This window comes from Staurois parvus, unplaced genomic scaffold (genome assembly GCF_062004578.1).
Source record: "Staurois parvus isolate SC_StPar_1 unplaced genomic scaffold, SC_StPar_1.0 ptg000019l, whole genome shotgun sequence".
In the NCBI taxonomy this organism is placed as follows: Eukaryota; Metazoa; Chordata; class Amphibia; order Anura; family Ranidae; genus Staurois; species Staurois parvus.
The window spans coordinates 3,760,208-3,779,156 of NW_028317815.1; the positions used below are offsets into that span (position 1 = coordinate 3,760,208).

The 18,949-nt window shown below is 42.0% G+C and overlaps 1 protein-coding gene across 1 annotated transcript in view; it reads left to right on the plus strand.

Moving 5' to 3' along the window:
• MAPK12 (mitogen-activated protein kinase 12) overlaps positions 1 to 18,949 on the plus strand; it is a 124,352-nt gene that overhangs the window by 16,680 nt on the left and 88,723 nt on the right. Inside the window, exon 2 of the mRNA XM_089684535.1 lies at positions 6,766 to 6,895. Within this exon, the coding sequence (XP_089540661.1) occupies positions 6,766 to 6,895 (130 nt within the window). The remainder of the gene's footprint in view (positions 1 to 6,765; positions 6,896 to 18,949) is intronic.

The window sequence follows — 18,949 nt, forward strand, 5'->3', positions numbered from 1 at the left end:
AAAAAAGGCATAGGTGTGAACCGGGCCTAATGGCACACCACACTCACTGGAAATTGCTCCGGCGCTGGGAACCGCTCTGAACTTGCAGTTCCTGTGGGCTGTGATTCCAGAAATGGTGCAGGGACCTGTTTTCCCTGTGTTTCAGGAGGCATGCCAGCCCAGTCAAATGGACTGCCCTGCCTGTGCTAGTCTAACAATTAATTAATGTGTCCTCATGGCCAGGGCATCACGCTGAGGAACATGTACAGGAAGGCAATAGAGATGCCTAAATACCAGTACCAGTGTCAAGTCAGTCAGATTATAGGGGGAGATTTACTAAAACTGGTGCACACAGAATCTAGTGCAGCTGTGCATAGTAACCAATCAGCTTCCAGGTTTTATTTTCAAAGCTTAATTGAATATTTTGAAGTTAAAAGCTGTTTGGTTACTATCCACAGCTGCACCAGATTCTGTGTGTACCGGTTTTAGTAAATCTCCCCCTAAAAACTGACGATCTATTGTGCTAACAGCATCACCTCTGTTCTTGCCTTCTTCACATTTCTGTTGGTAATAAAAGCTGTTCCTCCTATCCTAACATATGCAGGCCATGCACTGTGTGAATTTCGGCGGAATAAAGTGGGTGCTTAGTGGGTAGCCCTAGTGGCCCCCACCCAAATTGTTTGGTCAACATTTGTTGAAGAAGCCTACCAAAATATTTTTGGCCAAAAAGCATTTGCATCAAGTAGATGCAGCTGCTGCTCAGGTGTTTTGACAGTCAAAAATACTACAGCCACAGCAAGAGGTTTGTTCATTTGCCTCACCCTTAGCACACCCATTGGTCTTCTCTATATCCTGCCAACAGCAAACAGTTCATTTCCCTGAATCAATGGCAGCAGTATCCATGGTCCTTCCAGTATAGAACTGTCCTCCTGTAGTTGTTTTGTTGTACTGGAGAATTTTACACTCTCTGGCTCATGCAGAACTTCTCTCTCTGCTCTCCTTCCCAGAGCTGAACTCCCCTGAATACTCTCCTTAGCTGTGCTACATTCTCTGCCTGTATGTCTGCTTCTCTTTCCTTTTCATTTTCATCCTTTTCTTTTCCTGGTGTGCAAAAACTCGCTTACAGCAAACGGCATAGACGCATACGTTCCACGCAGACTGCACACTCAATTACGGAACACAGAAACTCCTTTACAGTGGACAGCGCACACTCGGTAACAGCACATGGAGTGCACGCTCAGTCACGACATGCAGTCAGAGAGCACTCAGTCATAACTTCTTAGGCTACATTCACACTAGCTTTGTCAGCAGGCGTCAGACAGGCATTTGGGAAGCGTTTATAACGCTTCTCAAACGCCTATGAAAATTCTGCACATGGCAGCACACAGTGCTGTTCACACTGAAGCGTTAGCGTTGCGGCAAAACTGACGCCTCGTGTTGAGTCAGGAAGAGTTGAAGCCTCCCATTCAAGTCTATGGTGCCACTCCGCAAAAGCCTGGCAGGCGTTTGCGAGACGGTTGCCAAGCGTTAATACCATTTAGCTTCATTATAGGCGTTTGTGGTATGGTTTTAACGCTTGGCAAACACCTATCAACTGCCTCAAAACCGTACATAGGGCATTTTGGGAGCATTAAAAACACTTCCCAAACGCATGGGTAACGCCTGTCAAAAGCTATAGGGGCATTAGGCAAGAGTTAGAAATAGTCAGGTGTGAACAAGCCCTAACACTGAGAACTTCCAGGTTTTTACTGTCAATGTGCCTGTGCTCTAAACCAATTTACGTGCAGGATATAGTTTTTTGTTTTTTTGTTCTTTTGTTTTTTCCTTCCCCTGCGTATACTGATGTAGTGTGTATGCATTTACCTCCTGTACATACTACCAGCTGTTCTACCCTCCATATGCCTATCCTACATAAATTGCCTACTTTCTTACTCTCCATTCCTCCACTTGACACTCTGTTCACCATCATACCCTCCCTGCTTCTCCTGCACATGCTAACATACCCTCCATGTTCACCTCCTGCACATGCTGCCCACTGTCGTACCCTCCCCACTTCTCTTATATACATAATGCCTGCCAAGTCACTTCTTTAACATGGTTTGTAATGCCACCAACTAGCAAATATATCACCACATAAGGTAAATGCTTGTCATCCCCAAAAACCAAACAATATTATTTCTCTATTCTTTCCTTAGGACTTTAATGCAGCAAAAAAATACAGCCAACAGATTTGTATTGGTATTGGGTACTTTATTAATACAAGTTAAAACATTGCACTTCTTAAAATATAGGGTCTGGTGTACCGTCAGTTCTTGTGTTCTACAAACTGATACTCCTTTAATTGGCAGGTTCATATGGCAATTTACAATAGAATTTCTCAAAGTAGTAAATCCTGTCCAAAATGAACCCCAACACGCTCCTATACTGGTCAGTCTTCTCAAGGGGGATCAGTGGTGTCTGAATAGTCTCAGTAAGGTGCCAAAAAGTACCCGCTTAGTATATTTAAAAAAGGCCACTTGTTCACTTTAAAGTCCAATGCATTTTTGCTAATGTTTTGCATACATATGAGTGTCATTGGCTTTCGTGGTATGAGAAAATTAATAGAGTTAAGCCATATTGGTTTATATGCTGTTATATGAGTTGAACTCTAGTGCTGTATGAAGTAGCAGTGAAGAACAGATTGTGTAGTACTGCAAAGTATCAAGCAGAACCTGCACATGTAATGAGCAAATATGGCTGCCCTGTGTACGCATACAATTCTAAACTATACCTGTAGGGAATTTAGGTATTTTTTTTGAAAGCATTAAAGTAGATCCTGCCTAACACTGACGTGTCTAAAAAATGTTCTCTCCCCCTCCTGCTACATATGCTAATTAACTGATCCCTCTGTGTCAGTCAACGGCGGCTGCAGGAGAGAAGTGCTAAATGTCGGGTAGAAATTCTGGGAGCAGTGACATCGCCAATAGGCTCCCATGCCCCAGCTGTTGCTGGCCCTTCTTCCCTGCAGCTGCTGATGACTGACACAGAGGAGCCAGATCAGGTGACTGGACTGAAGTAGGCTAAAATTAAGTACGTATACAATTTTTAAATTTTGTTTATTTTTCACACAGGCTAATCTGCATAGGTCGCAGTAGGGGGCAAGGGATATTTTTAAGGCTAGTTTGTATTAGGCCAGGTTAGCACATCATTGCTAATGGCACACCTCACGCAGTACAAATCACTCCCACACTGTGCTGTGCGGTTCCTGTGTGGGCTGCGATTCCTAACATGCTGCAGGGACTTTTCCCTGCGTTTCAGGAGGCATGGCCGCCTATTCAAATGAATGGGCTGCTGTGCCAGTGCAAAGCACGGCTCGCAGTGCTGCAGAGATGTAAACCTAGCCTTAGGTAGGAATTCTACTTTAACACATTGTTTCCATCAAACTGATCTGTTTTGCATGTGTTCTATATGAAATGTAAATTGTAAGGGTTATACCTCCTAAATGTCTTAGCTTTTTGTGCCAGCTAAGCACCTGTATCCACATATCCACCTAGCTCACTCAGTTCTGTTTCTTTGTGTAAATCTATGCTTAGTCTGCATATGGTTTTGTACATAACTTTCAGCTAATAAATTATGTATAGTTATGGATTGCTTGCTTTTTCATACTAGCTATCCATCAATGTATATTTTGAATTCAAAACTGAATATGGTAGCTGGTCTAATGTGCTGATGTGTGTTTCTTTATAGAATGCGGGTTAGAATAATCTGACCTCAATTTCACCGTTGAAACAAATTTGTTTCTGTAATGGTCGCTAGGGCTTAACAGGCTTAACATATGCAGATTTTTAGTTGTGGTCAATATAAAAAAAAAATTTCATGCATTTGACCTAGACACTGAGATACAAAGCTGGTGACTTATTCTGCTAGCTATTGATCTGTTAAGAGGTAACTGAGCAATGAATGTGAAGTACACCTGTGCCCAGAGTATGGGCATTTAAGTATTTACATAATCTTAACCAGCATTAAAATAAAGCTTTAAAACAATGATTTACTGACCCCTGTAACTGAAGTTACTGTGGAGTCATTTGTCCTCAAATATCACAACAGAGATGCTGTTTGTTTACATTCGAATGCTGGCATGCTGCTAAGCCCTCCTACTAAAAGTAGCCAGGAGAAAGGAGCTTCAATTTCTAGTCTGTTTTGTGAACAAGCCCCCACTAACACTACATAGTGCGTCACGCATATGCACTTTTGTGTACATGTGGGAACACATTTGTATCAATAAGCTGCCCTACACACGGGAAACCTGGCGGAAGTTTAAAGTATCTTGATAAAGATTTGCACTTTTTTAGCCACATGTTTTGCCATATGAAAATCCGCATGCCTTGCTTGCCGCATTTGGGATGTCATTAACAATGAATGGCAGTGCAACCGTGACATGCAGTTTTTGTGTGTTCACATGCTGTGCTGTGACAGTATGTGAGTGTAGCCTGAAGATTAAGGGTTTATGCACATGGACTATAGTGTTTTTGTTTTTTTGTTTTATGCCTAGCGTAAATCTCCAAGAGCTTTCCTGTACCCAGATGGATGCATATACCTCTTGCCATACAAGTGCATGTGGCTAGGTGCTGTTTGCAGTGCATGCTTGCAAACGCCTATGCTTCACTCTCCTCTTGTGCTGAGGCTGTCAATCATCTGGAGGTTCCTCCCTTGTCACCTTTTCTTTCTCTTGGTGTAAATCATGATGTGTCTTATGCTGATAACACTGGAAGGAGGCAGCAGACCAGAAATGACACTTAATACTCTGGAATGAGGCAATTACACACTATAGGGATATGCTTTGTTCATATTTCATGTCCGTGGTTTACAGCCACTTTATGCTTAAGAAGCAATGTAAAGCTAAAACCTTTTAGTTTTGGATAGAGTAAGGAAGAGTGGAAACCTTGGCCAGTTTATTTATTTTTTTTTCTGCCTGTGTCCCTTCGCTTCCTGTCCCAGAGATGCAACAGGAAGTTATAGTAAATCTCCTACAGTAAGAGAAAATTTTAGAGAGATGTCCCCAGTGGAAGATTTCCCTTCCACTCTTGTGCTGGGTACAATTCTAAAATTTAAAATTTCTTCTCACTTTCATTTTCAAAAACAATTGCCAGCACAAATAAAGGAGTGAATCTGCCTAATGGGGGCACAGACCAAAATATTTACTTGACAGAGATTCTAACCCTTCCCTACTCTATCCAAAACAAAAACGTTTTGCCAAGATATACACTTTAAAGGGTAAGTTCACCTTTTGGAACATGTTACATGTTCCACCTGTTTTTAGGGTGGATCATGTTCCCACTGCTGCAGCGTCTCCCCAGTCCACCACCTCTAGTGACAGCAAGCCATCAAGGGACATGCTAATGGGGACACTGGTCAAGGAGGAGGAACCAGGAGTGCTGGTGGTGTTTTGTTACTGTTTTGGGGTTGTGTTTGATATGGGCAACTAGAGATCACATAAATACTTATAAGTAAAACATTTATTCCAATTAATGACAGATACAGAAAAAGAAAATATAATAAGAATACTTAACTAAAGATGCGGTTTCCCAGCATGGGTACCTCTATTATATGATATGGCACCCAGCTGACCACAGAGACATGCATATTGCAGCACGAGACAATTATTCCCAGCCTAGCTGTGTGTTATATAGTGGACTTGTATGTAGGGAATTGGGCAACTCCCTTTGCAAGCAATTTGACCTTTTGAAGGACTTGGTCACTTTGCAGCAGTTTGTGTGCAACAGTCTGTCTGACCAAAAGCTGGTCTAATGATCAGTATTTGTAGAAGGGGACGTACTGGAAAACCAGCATCTGCTCCACGCTCATGGATAAGTGTATTCTGGGGGATTCTCCCTGTCAGAATACAAAGGCTGCCATGGAGATTTCCACGCCAACATTGCTTGTGTTGGTACAGCGATTTGTACCAACCGTTAAGTTGAACGAAAAAAAAACTGGCAGTGTGTTCCAGAGTTTAGTTGTTCTTTTAAACCTGGTCTCTTGCAGACTTTCAATTTATAAATCCATCTGCTATCTTTTTGTAATATCTTTCTATCAGTTCCTGCCATTTGGGTTATATTCTCTCTAACGCCACAAGGCGCAAACTGGCAACTTTGTATCTGTGATTATTTGTGAAATCCCATTTACGTTGGAGTAACGTAAAAAAAAGCTTTACCGTCCTAAAACAGAAGTCACTCGCATACGCTTCCTTCACTATAACGTGCACTTTCAGTGCTCCTAATACCTTGATACAGCTACGGGAGTGCGTGTCCTACATATTTTGTAATTATAATCCAGGATCAATCATAGCACTGTGTGCATCAGACTTTTTCATTCCACCCCCAGTTTTAAACTGTTCCTGCGTGACACCAGCCTATCATTTCTGGAACAGATCGTGAATTATTGCTTCATGGACAGCCGTGCTGTGTGTGGGTAGCACACCGGCTGGGTGAGATGGAGTTTCGTTAATGTGGCAAACTGTACATTTTTTTTATATTGCATGCTAATTAAAGCCCATCTCACTCTCATTAGTTTAAAGTCAAACAGAATGCAGCTAATTATGCAAAATCTGCAATGTTTAATAGGAGGCGGTGTCCTTTTTCTGTACAGAAACACAACTGTGATGCATTTGGAAAGTGTGTGTGTGTGGTTTTTGTTTTTTTTTTTTTTTCTTTTTTTTGTTTTTTTTTCATTCTTTTGTGCTTTTTCAGATCTTCCCAGTTGCCTTTGGTTATGTAATGTAACTTGTAATTACATGTTTGTGTGTTACAGCTCTTCTATCGACAATAGAACTGGAACAAAAGTAGCCATCAAGAAGCTGTATCGTCCTTTTCAGTCTGAGCTCTTTGCAAAACGGGCATATAGGGAACTGAGACTTTTGAAGCACATGCAACATGAGAATGTAAGTATCTAATTAGCAGCTTCTGATGGATATGATTGTGCCATGTGAAATTATATACTTGCAACAAATCTCCATACAAGTCGACTATTTTGCATCGAAAAGTCATTGTTTTTGTAGTGCAGCCAGACTGTTTTATGCTGTTCATCCACATGCAGTACTGCTGAACCTTATACACATCACTGAATACAAAAATGATGCCTCCTGGTGAGGTATATCATCACATAGTCTCAAAGATCTAACAAGACTAGGTCGTCTTTATGCCTGACGCTGGTATTTCTGCATTGGCGGGTTTTTTTTTGTTTAATTCTTTCATTAACCTCAATAATGATATCTTCCATCATAATTCTCAGATCAGCTCCCCCTACCTTGGAGCCTCACTCTGGACTATAACTATGGACTATACTCTTTATAGTAGAAAGTACTGTTGCACCGTAATGAAAATTCTGGTACTGAAAATTCAGGATGCACTTGGCCAAAAACCAAAACTGAAATGGACAGTTTTTAAAAATGTATATATTTTTCAAACGCAATTTTTTTTTTTTTTGATAGAAAATAAATTTTTTTAATGAATAAAAAAAACAAAACACAATATATCTATACCCCAATTTTTTTTATAAAATATGAAAGATGTTACGCCTAGTAAATAGATACCAAACATGTCATGCTTTAAAATTTTGCATGCTTGTGGAATGGCGCCAAACTATGGTACTTTAAAAATGTCCATGTGCGAAGCTTTAAACATTTCTACAGGTTACCAGTTTAAAGTTACAGAAGATGTGCAGTGCTAGAATTATTGCTCTTGCTCTGCCGTTTGTGGTGATACCTCATGTGTGGTTTGAACACTGTTTACATATGTGGGTGGGACCTACCTATGCGTTCACCACTACATGGGGGGGCGGGGGCACTTTATACTCTCTAAATTACAGTATAGGCATAGGACCCCCCCAATCTAATCTAGTGGGCAGGGCAGAATGCTTCAGGGTGTGTGGTTTGGTGGAGACATGTTAGCTGAGGCTGCTCTCTATAGTTTTTTCACCTGGGCTGGTCTGGTGTAGCGGCAATCCTTTCCTCTTTACATTCACTAGTCCCTTGGATTGATATCAGGAGAGGCCTGCACCCCATGTTCTGGGACACAGGGATATGCTTTCACCTCTACTTTGAGAAGTACAAAAAGCAATCTAACACGTGGCTAGAGAGGCCAGAAATGTCCTGAAAAGCGATTCACCACTTTACAACATCAAAGGACGGCTCACAAGTGGCTGGGGGTGTTGTATTACCTCCTCACTGTCTGCTTTAACCCCCAAAAGGCCCAATCCTCATGCTGCAACCACGGTTAATAGGGTAGCAGCACCACCTCTGTCTATGGGTGCAACTGCTGATTCAGAAGGGTTTTTCAGCATATCCCTTTGACGGACTTAATTACTTAAACCAACACATATGCAATACATCTTTGCAGTACATGCATTTCCCTATGCTTTGTCTTTCCAAAGTAGAGCTGTGGCCTCCCATTAAAACAACAATCTGCACTTAACCATTTTCTCTTGGCTCCCCTGCAAAAGTTCATACATATTTGTTGATCCTGCCAGTGAAATTGATCTAATGCAGCTTCCTGTGATGGTATGACAGCCATTCTGCACCACTCTCATGCAGGTGGTGCCTGCTTGCACTACAGTGGGATAAAACATTACAAGGGGCACGGCTATCAGCATTGTCACTACTGTTACACAAGTCTATATTGCCGGTCACTCATTACCTGGTACACCTAGCCCTGCCCACTCTTTTCTGAAATGACAGCTCTGCCTTTGCAGCTCATAGCGGGAAGGTTTTAGCAATAGTGTCTGGGAAGGAAGGCCTTGGCTCAGTCTCAGAAAGTAATGAAGTTTATGGTTTACTTTGAGGCTTGTGTAACAAATACATGTTTAGACTGTCATACAAGAATTCTGTTTTGTGCTTCTAACTTCCTGTAGTGAGCAGACAACGCTATTGTGCTTCACTGAAATCCCAACTAGAGTTGCCAGCCCTGCCCGAGTTCTCCCCTACTGGACTACAAAACATCCTCCCCATTATATTAGACATATGAGAAGTCGGGCAGGGATAACAGCATTGCTTGGGTTTTTGGGGCAACATTGTCAGCTCATGACAAGGAAGTTAGAGCGCACTAGATTTCTGGCAGAATCTTTCTATAGGTTCAACATATTTAAAGTGGTGGTAAACTTCAGCCATGAAATTATGAACAAAGCACATCTCAGCAATTAAGTGTCATTTCTGTCTTCTGCTTTGTTCCTCTATCACCATGAATCACTTCTGACAAGCTTTCCTGACACCAAGAGAAAAATGGTGACGGGGAGGGAGCACACAGTCTGTGATTGACAGCCTCAGCTCTTTTCCTGTGTGCTGTGTGAAGGGGGTGTGTCCCTTTCCTCCAGTCAGCTCTTAGAGCTCCCCTCACTGAATTCTGCAGTGTGTAGTTTCAGCTGGAAGAAAAGACTGCAGATAGACAGGTACACCTTTATGTAGGATGATTTGTTTCATCACTGTGTATCATCTTAGGCTATTCACTTCACTGCTTATATGTAAGGGTTTACATCCGCTTTAAGAGGCACAATGTGCATATGCTGCATAGAGGTACTTCATATGTTTTTTGCCCAGGCATCCACTTTTAATGTCTGATACTGTTTGTTTACCATATGCTAGGAAAATGCTTGGCAGGTGATTAAACTATTGCTGATTTTTTATTTTGTAAAAGTCTGTCTATTAGTGTATACTGCCATATGTTACCTTATTTGAGGTTTTCTCCAGTGGTAACATATACTGTATATGGTAGCTTCCCAAAAGATTTCCAATTTTCAGGCAGCAAAACATGTACTGTACTCTACTATACAATGCCAACCAGAGTAACTGGGTATTTTTGTACTGTTTAGCATAGAAGTCCCTAAGTTCTTTACATTTTTATTTTTACACTAAAGGCTCAGCAAAAATTGAATACCTTAGAGTCTTGTTATACAGTTGAAGGATATTATCTTTTCCATGAAAATCATTGCAATATTTTTTTATTTCATTGCCATGGAGACAGTGACACTCTATAAAATATTAGAACAATCTGTAGCATCCTGTAACCTTGAAACAACCGCCAGCGCAAAAATGCCGCATTCTGTACTGAAGCACGATTACTTTCGATTGTCTTGTTTGTGGCCATTGTTCAATGTAAAAGGCAGAATGTACAATTACCAGCATGTTCATCTATGTGACCTATGTTATAAAGCAGACTGGAAAGCGGTAAATTGTGGCGGCTCAGAACTATTCGTATTTCAGTAGACTTCGCCAGACTGGTGAATGACTGTGTATTGGTTACTAGGGGTTACCACACTTAACGCATAATTAGTGCTGTTTGCAGTAGGTTATTGTAGAAGTCTGACCAGTTTGATGCTGGGAAGTTACCTCCAAAAAAACCCCCACATTTTACTGATTGTTTTCATGAGCAGGCTGCGGGAACCCAGTATTTGAATGTGGATTGTGTAGTACTCTGCGTGCAACAGCAGTAAACCTGCTTATTGAAGTGGGGGTGATTTATGGTATATATAAAAGATGTGTCCAGAATATGATGAGAATGAAGTTCCTATGCTCGAGAATTGCTCTTTTGAAGGGAGAAGCTGGCCAAAGTCACTTGGGGTGGGGTGCCAGGTATACGTTTGAACACTGATCAGTTGCATTCCAGCCCTGCCAGAGTTGAAACATATATATATATATATATATATATATATATATTTTTTTTTTTTTTTTGTGACACCCTGTTCAAGTGCCTCATATTGAGAAAAATGCATGCAAGTTTGGAATAGTGGTATGCAATAAAATTTTGTGTGAAATTGGGTAAAAATTAGAAACTTTGGAAATGGTGAGGAAAGCGTATGGAGAAGCTGCACTATCATCTGCACAAGTGTACTGATGGCACAAGGCCTTCAAGGAAGAATGAGGTGGTGTTGAAACAAACAACAATCAGGACGTCCCTCTTTGTCACAAATTGAACAGAATGTGAATGCAGAGGTTTGTTCTCAGCCGTGACCAATGGCTCACTATCAGTGATTGCAGAGGAAATGGGATGTGTACCAAGTCAACTGTTCATTAAATCCTGACTCAGGATTTGAATATAAGAAAAGTGTGCAAAACTTGTTCCAAATAACTTGTCACCTGATCAAAAGGAACACCATTAACCGTTACGATTTTGTCAGGGACGCGCTGGCTATAACGCAGCTAAAGTTTCTAGGCGCTACACAGCATCTAACTTTGGTGCCTACCTTGGCCAGATTGACTTCCCTACCCTTGACCCAGACGTTAGAGCTAGCCTTGACCGTGGAATCACCCTGGAAGATGTGCAGGAGGCTATAGCCCAGTTACAACCAGGTGTGAACTGACTTCCTGTGGAATTCTACTCCCTATACCAAGAACTTATCGTGCCCAGGCTCACTTCCCTGTTCGATCAGTTGTTCTTCTCCTGGAGTCCATGTCTTGGGCCATTATTGTGTTGGTGCCTAAGCCTGGCAAGGACTCTGTAGATTCTGCCTCTTATAGGCCCATATCTCTACTCAATGTAGATGCTGAGAACTTAGCCAAACTTCTTGCCAACTGGCTGTTTAAATTCCTAGAGTGTGTAATTCAGGTGGATCAAACTGGCTTCATGCCTGGCAAAGGTACTGACCTCAATCTTTGCCAACTTTTCCTTAATCTATTGACTACTCACTCCAATGGCAGTCGCAGGATTATTGCCTCCTTAATGCTGAGAAGGTGTTTGACTCCGTGGCATGGGGTTTTCTCTCGGAGGTACTGGATTTGGTTTTGGGCCTCGTGTTGTTGTTGTTTTTTTTTTTTTTTGTGTTTTTTTTTTTTTTTTTTTTTTTGGTGGCTGCGTTTGCTGTACCAGGCTCCAGTGACCCATATTCGGACCAATGGTTGGCTCTCTGAGCTTTTTTCCTCTACAATGGGGCACTAGACAAGGGTGACCCCTGTCCCTTTTCCCTGGTGTTGGAACCCCTGGCCATACTAATTCAGAACACTAGCTCAGTTGAGGGCCTGAAAGTGGGCTCCCTTGAGGAGAAGATCCCACTTTATGCCAACGATGCTCTTCTTTACCTTCATGATGCGGGGTCATCTTTGTGGGCAGCCCTGGCTATTTTTTGATGAGTTTGGACGTTACTCTTGGGTCTGTATAAACTGGACTAAGTTGATACTATTCCCCTTAGATGCTGGAGCACGGATGTCTGTGGAGGCTACACCGCTGTAGTGGTGGACCAGTTTAAATATTTGGGGCTTCAAGTCAAGCGGGATCCCTGGGACTTTTTTGAGCTTAACCTTCGTCCTCTACTGACACAACTGAGGGATAGGTGTGCATCATGGAGTATGCCACCACTGAACCTCCTGGGCCGTATCTATATTCTCAGGACGATTCTATTACCCAAGTCTACCTGTGTTTTTTGTAACTGCCCCGCCTGGGTACCTAGCGACTTCTTGAAGGACGTAGACTCCTGTATAGGCACTTCTTCTTCTTTTTTTTTTTTTTTTTTCTTTTCTTTTCTTTTCTTTCTATGGGGGAGTGCATCACCTTGACTGGCTCAGTCCACACTCCAGCTCCCAGTGCACTGTGGTGGCCTGGCGTTGCTCAGTTTTTGACTTACTACTGGTTAGCCAGGCTGGTGTCTGTCCGGTGGTGGTTTGTCCACTCCTGATCTAATGCTGAAGTTTGTCTTGAAGCGGTTCTCCTGGGCTCACTTCAGGAGCTGGGCAAGCTGGTTTATCAGGGTCCTAAGGCTTATGCCAACCTGCCACACCCTACTAGGATGACTCTTAGGGTCTGGACTGCCACTTGGAAATGTTTCCTACAGCCAGGGCACTGATCCCCATACCATCCACTCTGGGGGAATCCCACACTCCCTCACTTTAGAAATCTGCCTTCTGCTCCCACCTTTGGGCTCAATTTGGTAGTAAAGCGCTACAAGACGTCTTTACCTCGGGATCCCTACTCTCCTTTAGAGACTTCAGAATAAATTTGACTCCCTAGATCAGTGGTGGGCAACCTTTTTTTTCAACTGAGCCAAATCTCTCCAAAACCACGATTGAAATTTATTTTGAGAGCCACATTTTTAAAACTGAAAATACATAGGATGGTACACTGTTTTTAGTTTCAATAAGTTTTTATAGTAATTCATCCCCCCTATAGTAATTCATCCCCCCTATAGTAATTCATCCCCCCTATAGTAGTAGTAAGTAAGTAGCAAGTAGTAAGCCAAGTCCCCCCTGTGTCAATTCACTTACCTTTGCTCCGCGCGTTCCTCTCGCCGTGTTCCCCGTGCTGTTCCGGTCTTCAGGGCGGACTGTGAGAGGAGCCTAGCTCCCCTCACGTTCGTCACTCTGCCCCGCCTACACACATCCTGACAGCCAATCACTAGCTATCAGAATGTGAGTGGCAGCGAGACTGGCCAATCATTGCTGGGCTAGCTGCAGAGTCCTCGGCCGCCCGAGAGGAGGGAGCGGGCGCCCGGCACACAGAAGACCCGCATTAAAATGTGTAAAGAGCCGCGGCTTGCTGACCACTGCCCTAGATGGATGTACTTCAGGTACTTCCAGCTGCGACATGCAGTTAAAGCTCAGTTCCCTGCACCCCCTAAGTTGAATACTGACCCTATTGAGGATCTCCTGGCCCATGACTACCTTTCCAAACCACTCTCATCCCTCTGTTCAGCTTTACTCTGTGCGGACTCTTCCAAAATAGAGGCCTGGAAACTGGATATCCCTTGCCTAGATAAGGAGGACTGTTTTGAGGATAGCTCAAGAATGGTGGCCTCTTCTAGTGATAAATTGATCCAAACGAAATGTATCTTTAGAGTGTATTATACACCACAAAAATTGCATAGTATATAATCCCTGAGGTCCCCAGACTGTCATTGATGTCACAGGTTCAAGGGGAGGGAACCTACTACCACGTGTTCTGGGATTGTCTGGCGGTATCCAGGTTTTGGGCCGGGGTGTTTGAGCTTGTAAATCACTGCCTACAGCTGACCTTGGCATTGCTTGGTATCTAGGATGATGAGCAAAGGCCCTGGTACACTAAGCTATTGATCTTACTTATTATACTATGCCAAAAAAGAAATTATACTTCATTGGAATGCATCTTCCTCCCATCTCAATAGACTCCTGGGGAAAAAGCTGTTAATTATGTTCTTTCTATGTACAAATTAACGTATATTAATAGGAATTGCCCAATGAAATTTGGTGGGGTATGGCAGCCGTGGCTGGACCATTGAATGTGCTCCTCTTGTGAATACTCATCCTGGTATAGGTTCGTGATCAGCTGCGATCCCTCCTTGTTTGCATCCTGGGTTACGTGGGAATATTACTGTACCTTTTTTATAAATGTTTTCCCTTATGCTGTATTGTATTGGACCTCCTGTGTGTGGCTCTAGTTGCATCACCTGTCCTTGTTTGTTTTTTCGAATGTCTATGTACCTTGTACCACTGCCATTCTTTTTCAATAAAGGAACATTTTGGTTGTTAAAGATAAAAAAGTTTCTAGGCGCACGCAAATGTGCATATGCATTCCTGCATGTGCCCATCCAGCTGTGCAGAGGCGCGCATTCACCATTTATGCTGGCGCCAAGTGGCCTATATAAGTTCAGCAGCTGCACTAGCTTGTTGCTGTGTGACCTACAGCACCCCCCCCCCCCCCCTGTATTCCTGTACCTGTTCCTGTGTTTGATACCTGTGATTGACCCAGCTTGTCTTGACCTCGCTTGAACGTTACCTGCACTGACCTTGGCTTGTCTCCTGGATTCCCAAAATTGAAGAAAGGTTTTCAAGGACACCATTTTGGTCCAAAGAGCCACTAAGCAAGCTCTGAACATCATCCTAATTGAAGACTAACAGGAATGCTATGAAGAATTAAAAAATTGCTGGAAGTGTTGTGTACAGTCATAAGGTATATACTTTGAAGGAGACTATGTTCAATTGTAAAATTTTTCAGTTAAAGAATTTCTCAAATATTCTCATCACTGTCTGGACACGCCTCGTACAGTATATGAAACAACCTATGGCAGGGGTGCTTAACCTGTGGGCCACATGGGACCCTTGGACCCAACTGATGTGGCCCACCCTCAAACCAGAAAAGCGCGTGCCTGGGGTCAGCAACTTTAAATCCTGTGGGTTTGCTGCACTTTTCAGAAAGTGCACCACACCCATAAGATATAATAGAAGCCTATGGCAAAGGGCAGCTAACCCACAGGAAAGCCGCTGGTGTTCTGTGCTGCCCCCATTTTACAGGTAAACCGAAGCGCATTTCATGTGACAGGAGCCTTTATAGGGGGCTCAGGACAGTAACTGTTTTTGTTTGGGTTTTTTTTTGTTTTTTTTATTGTGGTTTAGGGGGCAGTAACCCCCCCTCCCCCCAATCGCTGGTGTAGCGTCAGGGGTCAAAGTTGCAACACTGCCCCATTTCATTGTGGCCTGTGACCAGTTACCAAATCGCGGAGTGGACCTCGCTCTCCAAAAGGTTGGGCACCCCTGATCTAAGGAGAGTATAGCATTTTTTTTGTGGGTGTTTTATATGTATGTGACTGGCCCAGTGCTGTCGTGTGAAGGTGGAGAGTGTCCTTAGCCCTGTTCTGTCTCAAGTGACTTGGAGCACACACAGGCCGATCTTTGTCTGTTCCCAGTGGATGAATGAAGTTGTGGGAGAGCGAAGAATAGGCAAGTATATCCACCTCAGTAGGGGGAGCATTGCTGTGCACTTTGCTCTTGCCATCAGTGGTGGAATAATTGTACCCTGGTCTTCTGACTGTTTGTAATATGTGAACACCCAACCCCTTTACTAGTGAAATTGAATCATGCAGCAAGGTCCGTGTACACAGATATTTGTATTTAAATTTTAAATTGGAAAATTATGCAGAAATACAACATATTCTGCAAATGACTCCTATGATATTGGCAAATGATCTGGAGATGATGCTTGCAGGTACAGGGAGCGTGCACATGGATTGTTTATGATCATTTGATAGCCTTAAAGTGATTTTGAAGGTTTTGTTTATCTAAAAATTTTTTTAACTAAAAAGTCCCTGTCTGCACTTCTGTCCCCCCCCCCCCCCCCCCCAAACTGCTTCCTTTTGTGGCTACTCATGCAGGCGCGCTCCCGAGCCGCCTCTGTGTGTCTATAGGACACACAGAGCGTGCCTTGGTCCCGCCCCCCGCTCTCTACTCACTGGCTGTGATTGACAAGTGAGGGAGGCGAGAGAGTCTCTGTTCTCTTGCACATTACTGGATTGGGCTCGCGTGAGTATAAGGGGGGGGGGCTGCACTCAAAAGGTTTTTACCTTCATGCATAGAATACATGAAGCTAAAGAACCTTCTGCGTTTACAACCAGGAAACCTTTTGTTGAGAGATATTCAGAGGCTGATATTGCTGATCACCTTACTAACTTACTATAAAGTACACTAAAGTCCAGGACTTTTTAGCATTCCTGTGGGGATCTCATTGGAGTTTGGAATTCTGGGCAGCTGCCCATTCTGCCATGTTATAATCCACCAGTGATGGCCCTATTTCAATATATACTGACTTTGGTTTTCTCATGCCAAGTCCTCTAGACACAGTCATTCTTTAATAAGGTAAAAGAAGAAGCTTGTGTGTAAACATGATCCAGGTATCCTAGGCTTTAGGTCAGTGTAAGAACAGTTGTTTTATTCATGACAAGACTGCACAGTGATATGATTTGGCTGTTCTGGCATGGCTGCTACTGATTCATAGGAAGTTTATTTACAGCAGTATTAAACGCAAAACTGAAAATGTAATCTGTTGCAGCTTACTAATCATTAGATGTGATGGCTGCATTGGTTTTCTTTTTTTAGGCTTTCCTCTCTCATTTAACCTCGTGATCTGGCCAGTAACACACCTTCTGTATTAGAGTGCACCCACTCTGAATGAAGGAACACTGGGGGGCACCTTTGGACAGCAACATTGTCTGGGGGGAGGGTACTGTTAAATACACTAAAAAATTTAAGCCAAATTCCAGCTAATATTTTTATAAGCAATTGCAACAAACTTTTTTTTTTTTTCCTTTTGGTGTAAAGGTTTACATAAAATAAAAGCTGGTGATTTGTAAGCACCCCTGCCAGTGTTAAATGGTTTGTCTCTTGCGTGTAACTGATGCATCTGCAAGAGAGCTTGTTGTTTTTAAAACAACTGACGTATTGGCTGGACCACTAGATGAAAATAAAGGAAAGAAAGCTTAAAAAGAAAACTGATGCAACCATCTAATAATTGGTAAGTTGAAATATAACACGTGTTTACATGTGGGTTTAATACTGCTTTAATGATGGGTTCACTTTCAGTGAGCTGCAGTTTAGAGCAGTGTTTCTCAACCTTTTTTTGGTCAAGTCACCCTTTACGATTATGGACAGTCCTGAGGCACCCCATTGTATATCTGCCTATGGATATAAAAAATGTACATCGTTTTTTGCCGTTTCATGGACGTATGCAATTTTAACCATTTCTATACCGGGCACTTTTACCCCCTTCCTGCCCAGGCCATTTTTCAGGTTTCAGCGCTCACACTTTGAATGACAATTGCGCGGTCATACAACATTGTACCCAAACTAAAATTTTATCATTTTCTTCACACAACTAGAGCTTTTTTTTGGTGGTATTTAATCACCACTGGGGTTTTTATTTTTTGCTAAATTAACAAAAAAAAGACCGAAATTTTTGAAAAAAAACCCCACATTTTTCTTTTTCTGTTATAAAAGTTTGCAAATAATTGTTCTTCATAAATTTAGGCCGATATGTATTCTACTACATGTCTTTGGTGAAAATAACTCAAATTATAACTTTCCTAAAAACTAAAAAATACATCCTAGAGTTCACAAACTATGGTATAGATCTGAATATTGATCAATCCTGAAGTACTGACAGCCAATCTAATTTCTTGAGGTCCAAGAATATCAGAACAGTACAGATATCCCCCAAATGACCCCTTTTTGCAAAGTAGACAGTCCGACGTACTTCATAAGAGGCATAACGAGTTTTTTGAAGTTGTATTTTTTTTTTTGTCATTTTTTTCACTAATTTTTTTTTTTACATACTGTCACCAGTGCAGTACAGCGTCATCATATAACTGGCATGGCGGTGACAGTATAGGGAAAAGAAAAAAATTTAAAAAAAAATATAAATATATATATATATATATATATATATATATATATATATATATATATATATATATATATATATTATTGAAAAAAAATTTTATTACTTTTTTTTCATATTTCACTATGTCCAAATTAGTACAATGTTACCATAGTAACATTGTACTACTTTGGGGAAGTGATCAGTATTTTTTTTTTTTAACACAATTTGCTTATAGCAAAGAATTGCTTTGCTATAAGCAAGCATTTACGTGAATGACATCGATTCATTCAGGGTTTTTTTTGTGCATGTGATCGCTGTGACCATTCACAGCTAGACACTAGTATACAATGGATGGCATGAATGAAGCCATCCATTGTATACAACTGTCATGTGACCTGCTGTGATTGGCCACAGCAGGTCACATGGTACCGGCAACGGGGTCGGTACTCAGATCTGTCATCGGCCGTGATACATGGCTGGTGACAGTGCCGCTGCGCGGGTCTGCAAGCGCGAAAACTGCGCATGCCCAGGAGGATGCCATATAGCGTCCACCCGGAAATCTACAGCATTTTTCCGGCCGCCTAACTGGCTATTGGCCGGGCGGCTATTGGTTAAAGCATGTCATGTTTGATATCTGTTTGCTTGGCGTCATCTTTTATATTTTTCCCAAACATTGGTGTTTGAAAAATTGCTGCGCAAATACTGTGTGACATAAAATGTGTGACAAAATTTCAACACCCACGGTTTTATTCTCTGAACTCACAAACATTATATATTTTTTTAAAGCAGGGTCCCAAAGTAATTTTCTATTAAAATAACCCTTTTTTTTTTCATGTAAACAAAAATTGTCAAAGGCTTGGTCTTCAAGTAACTAGAAGAATGAGTGATATGTG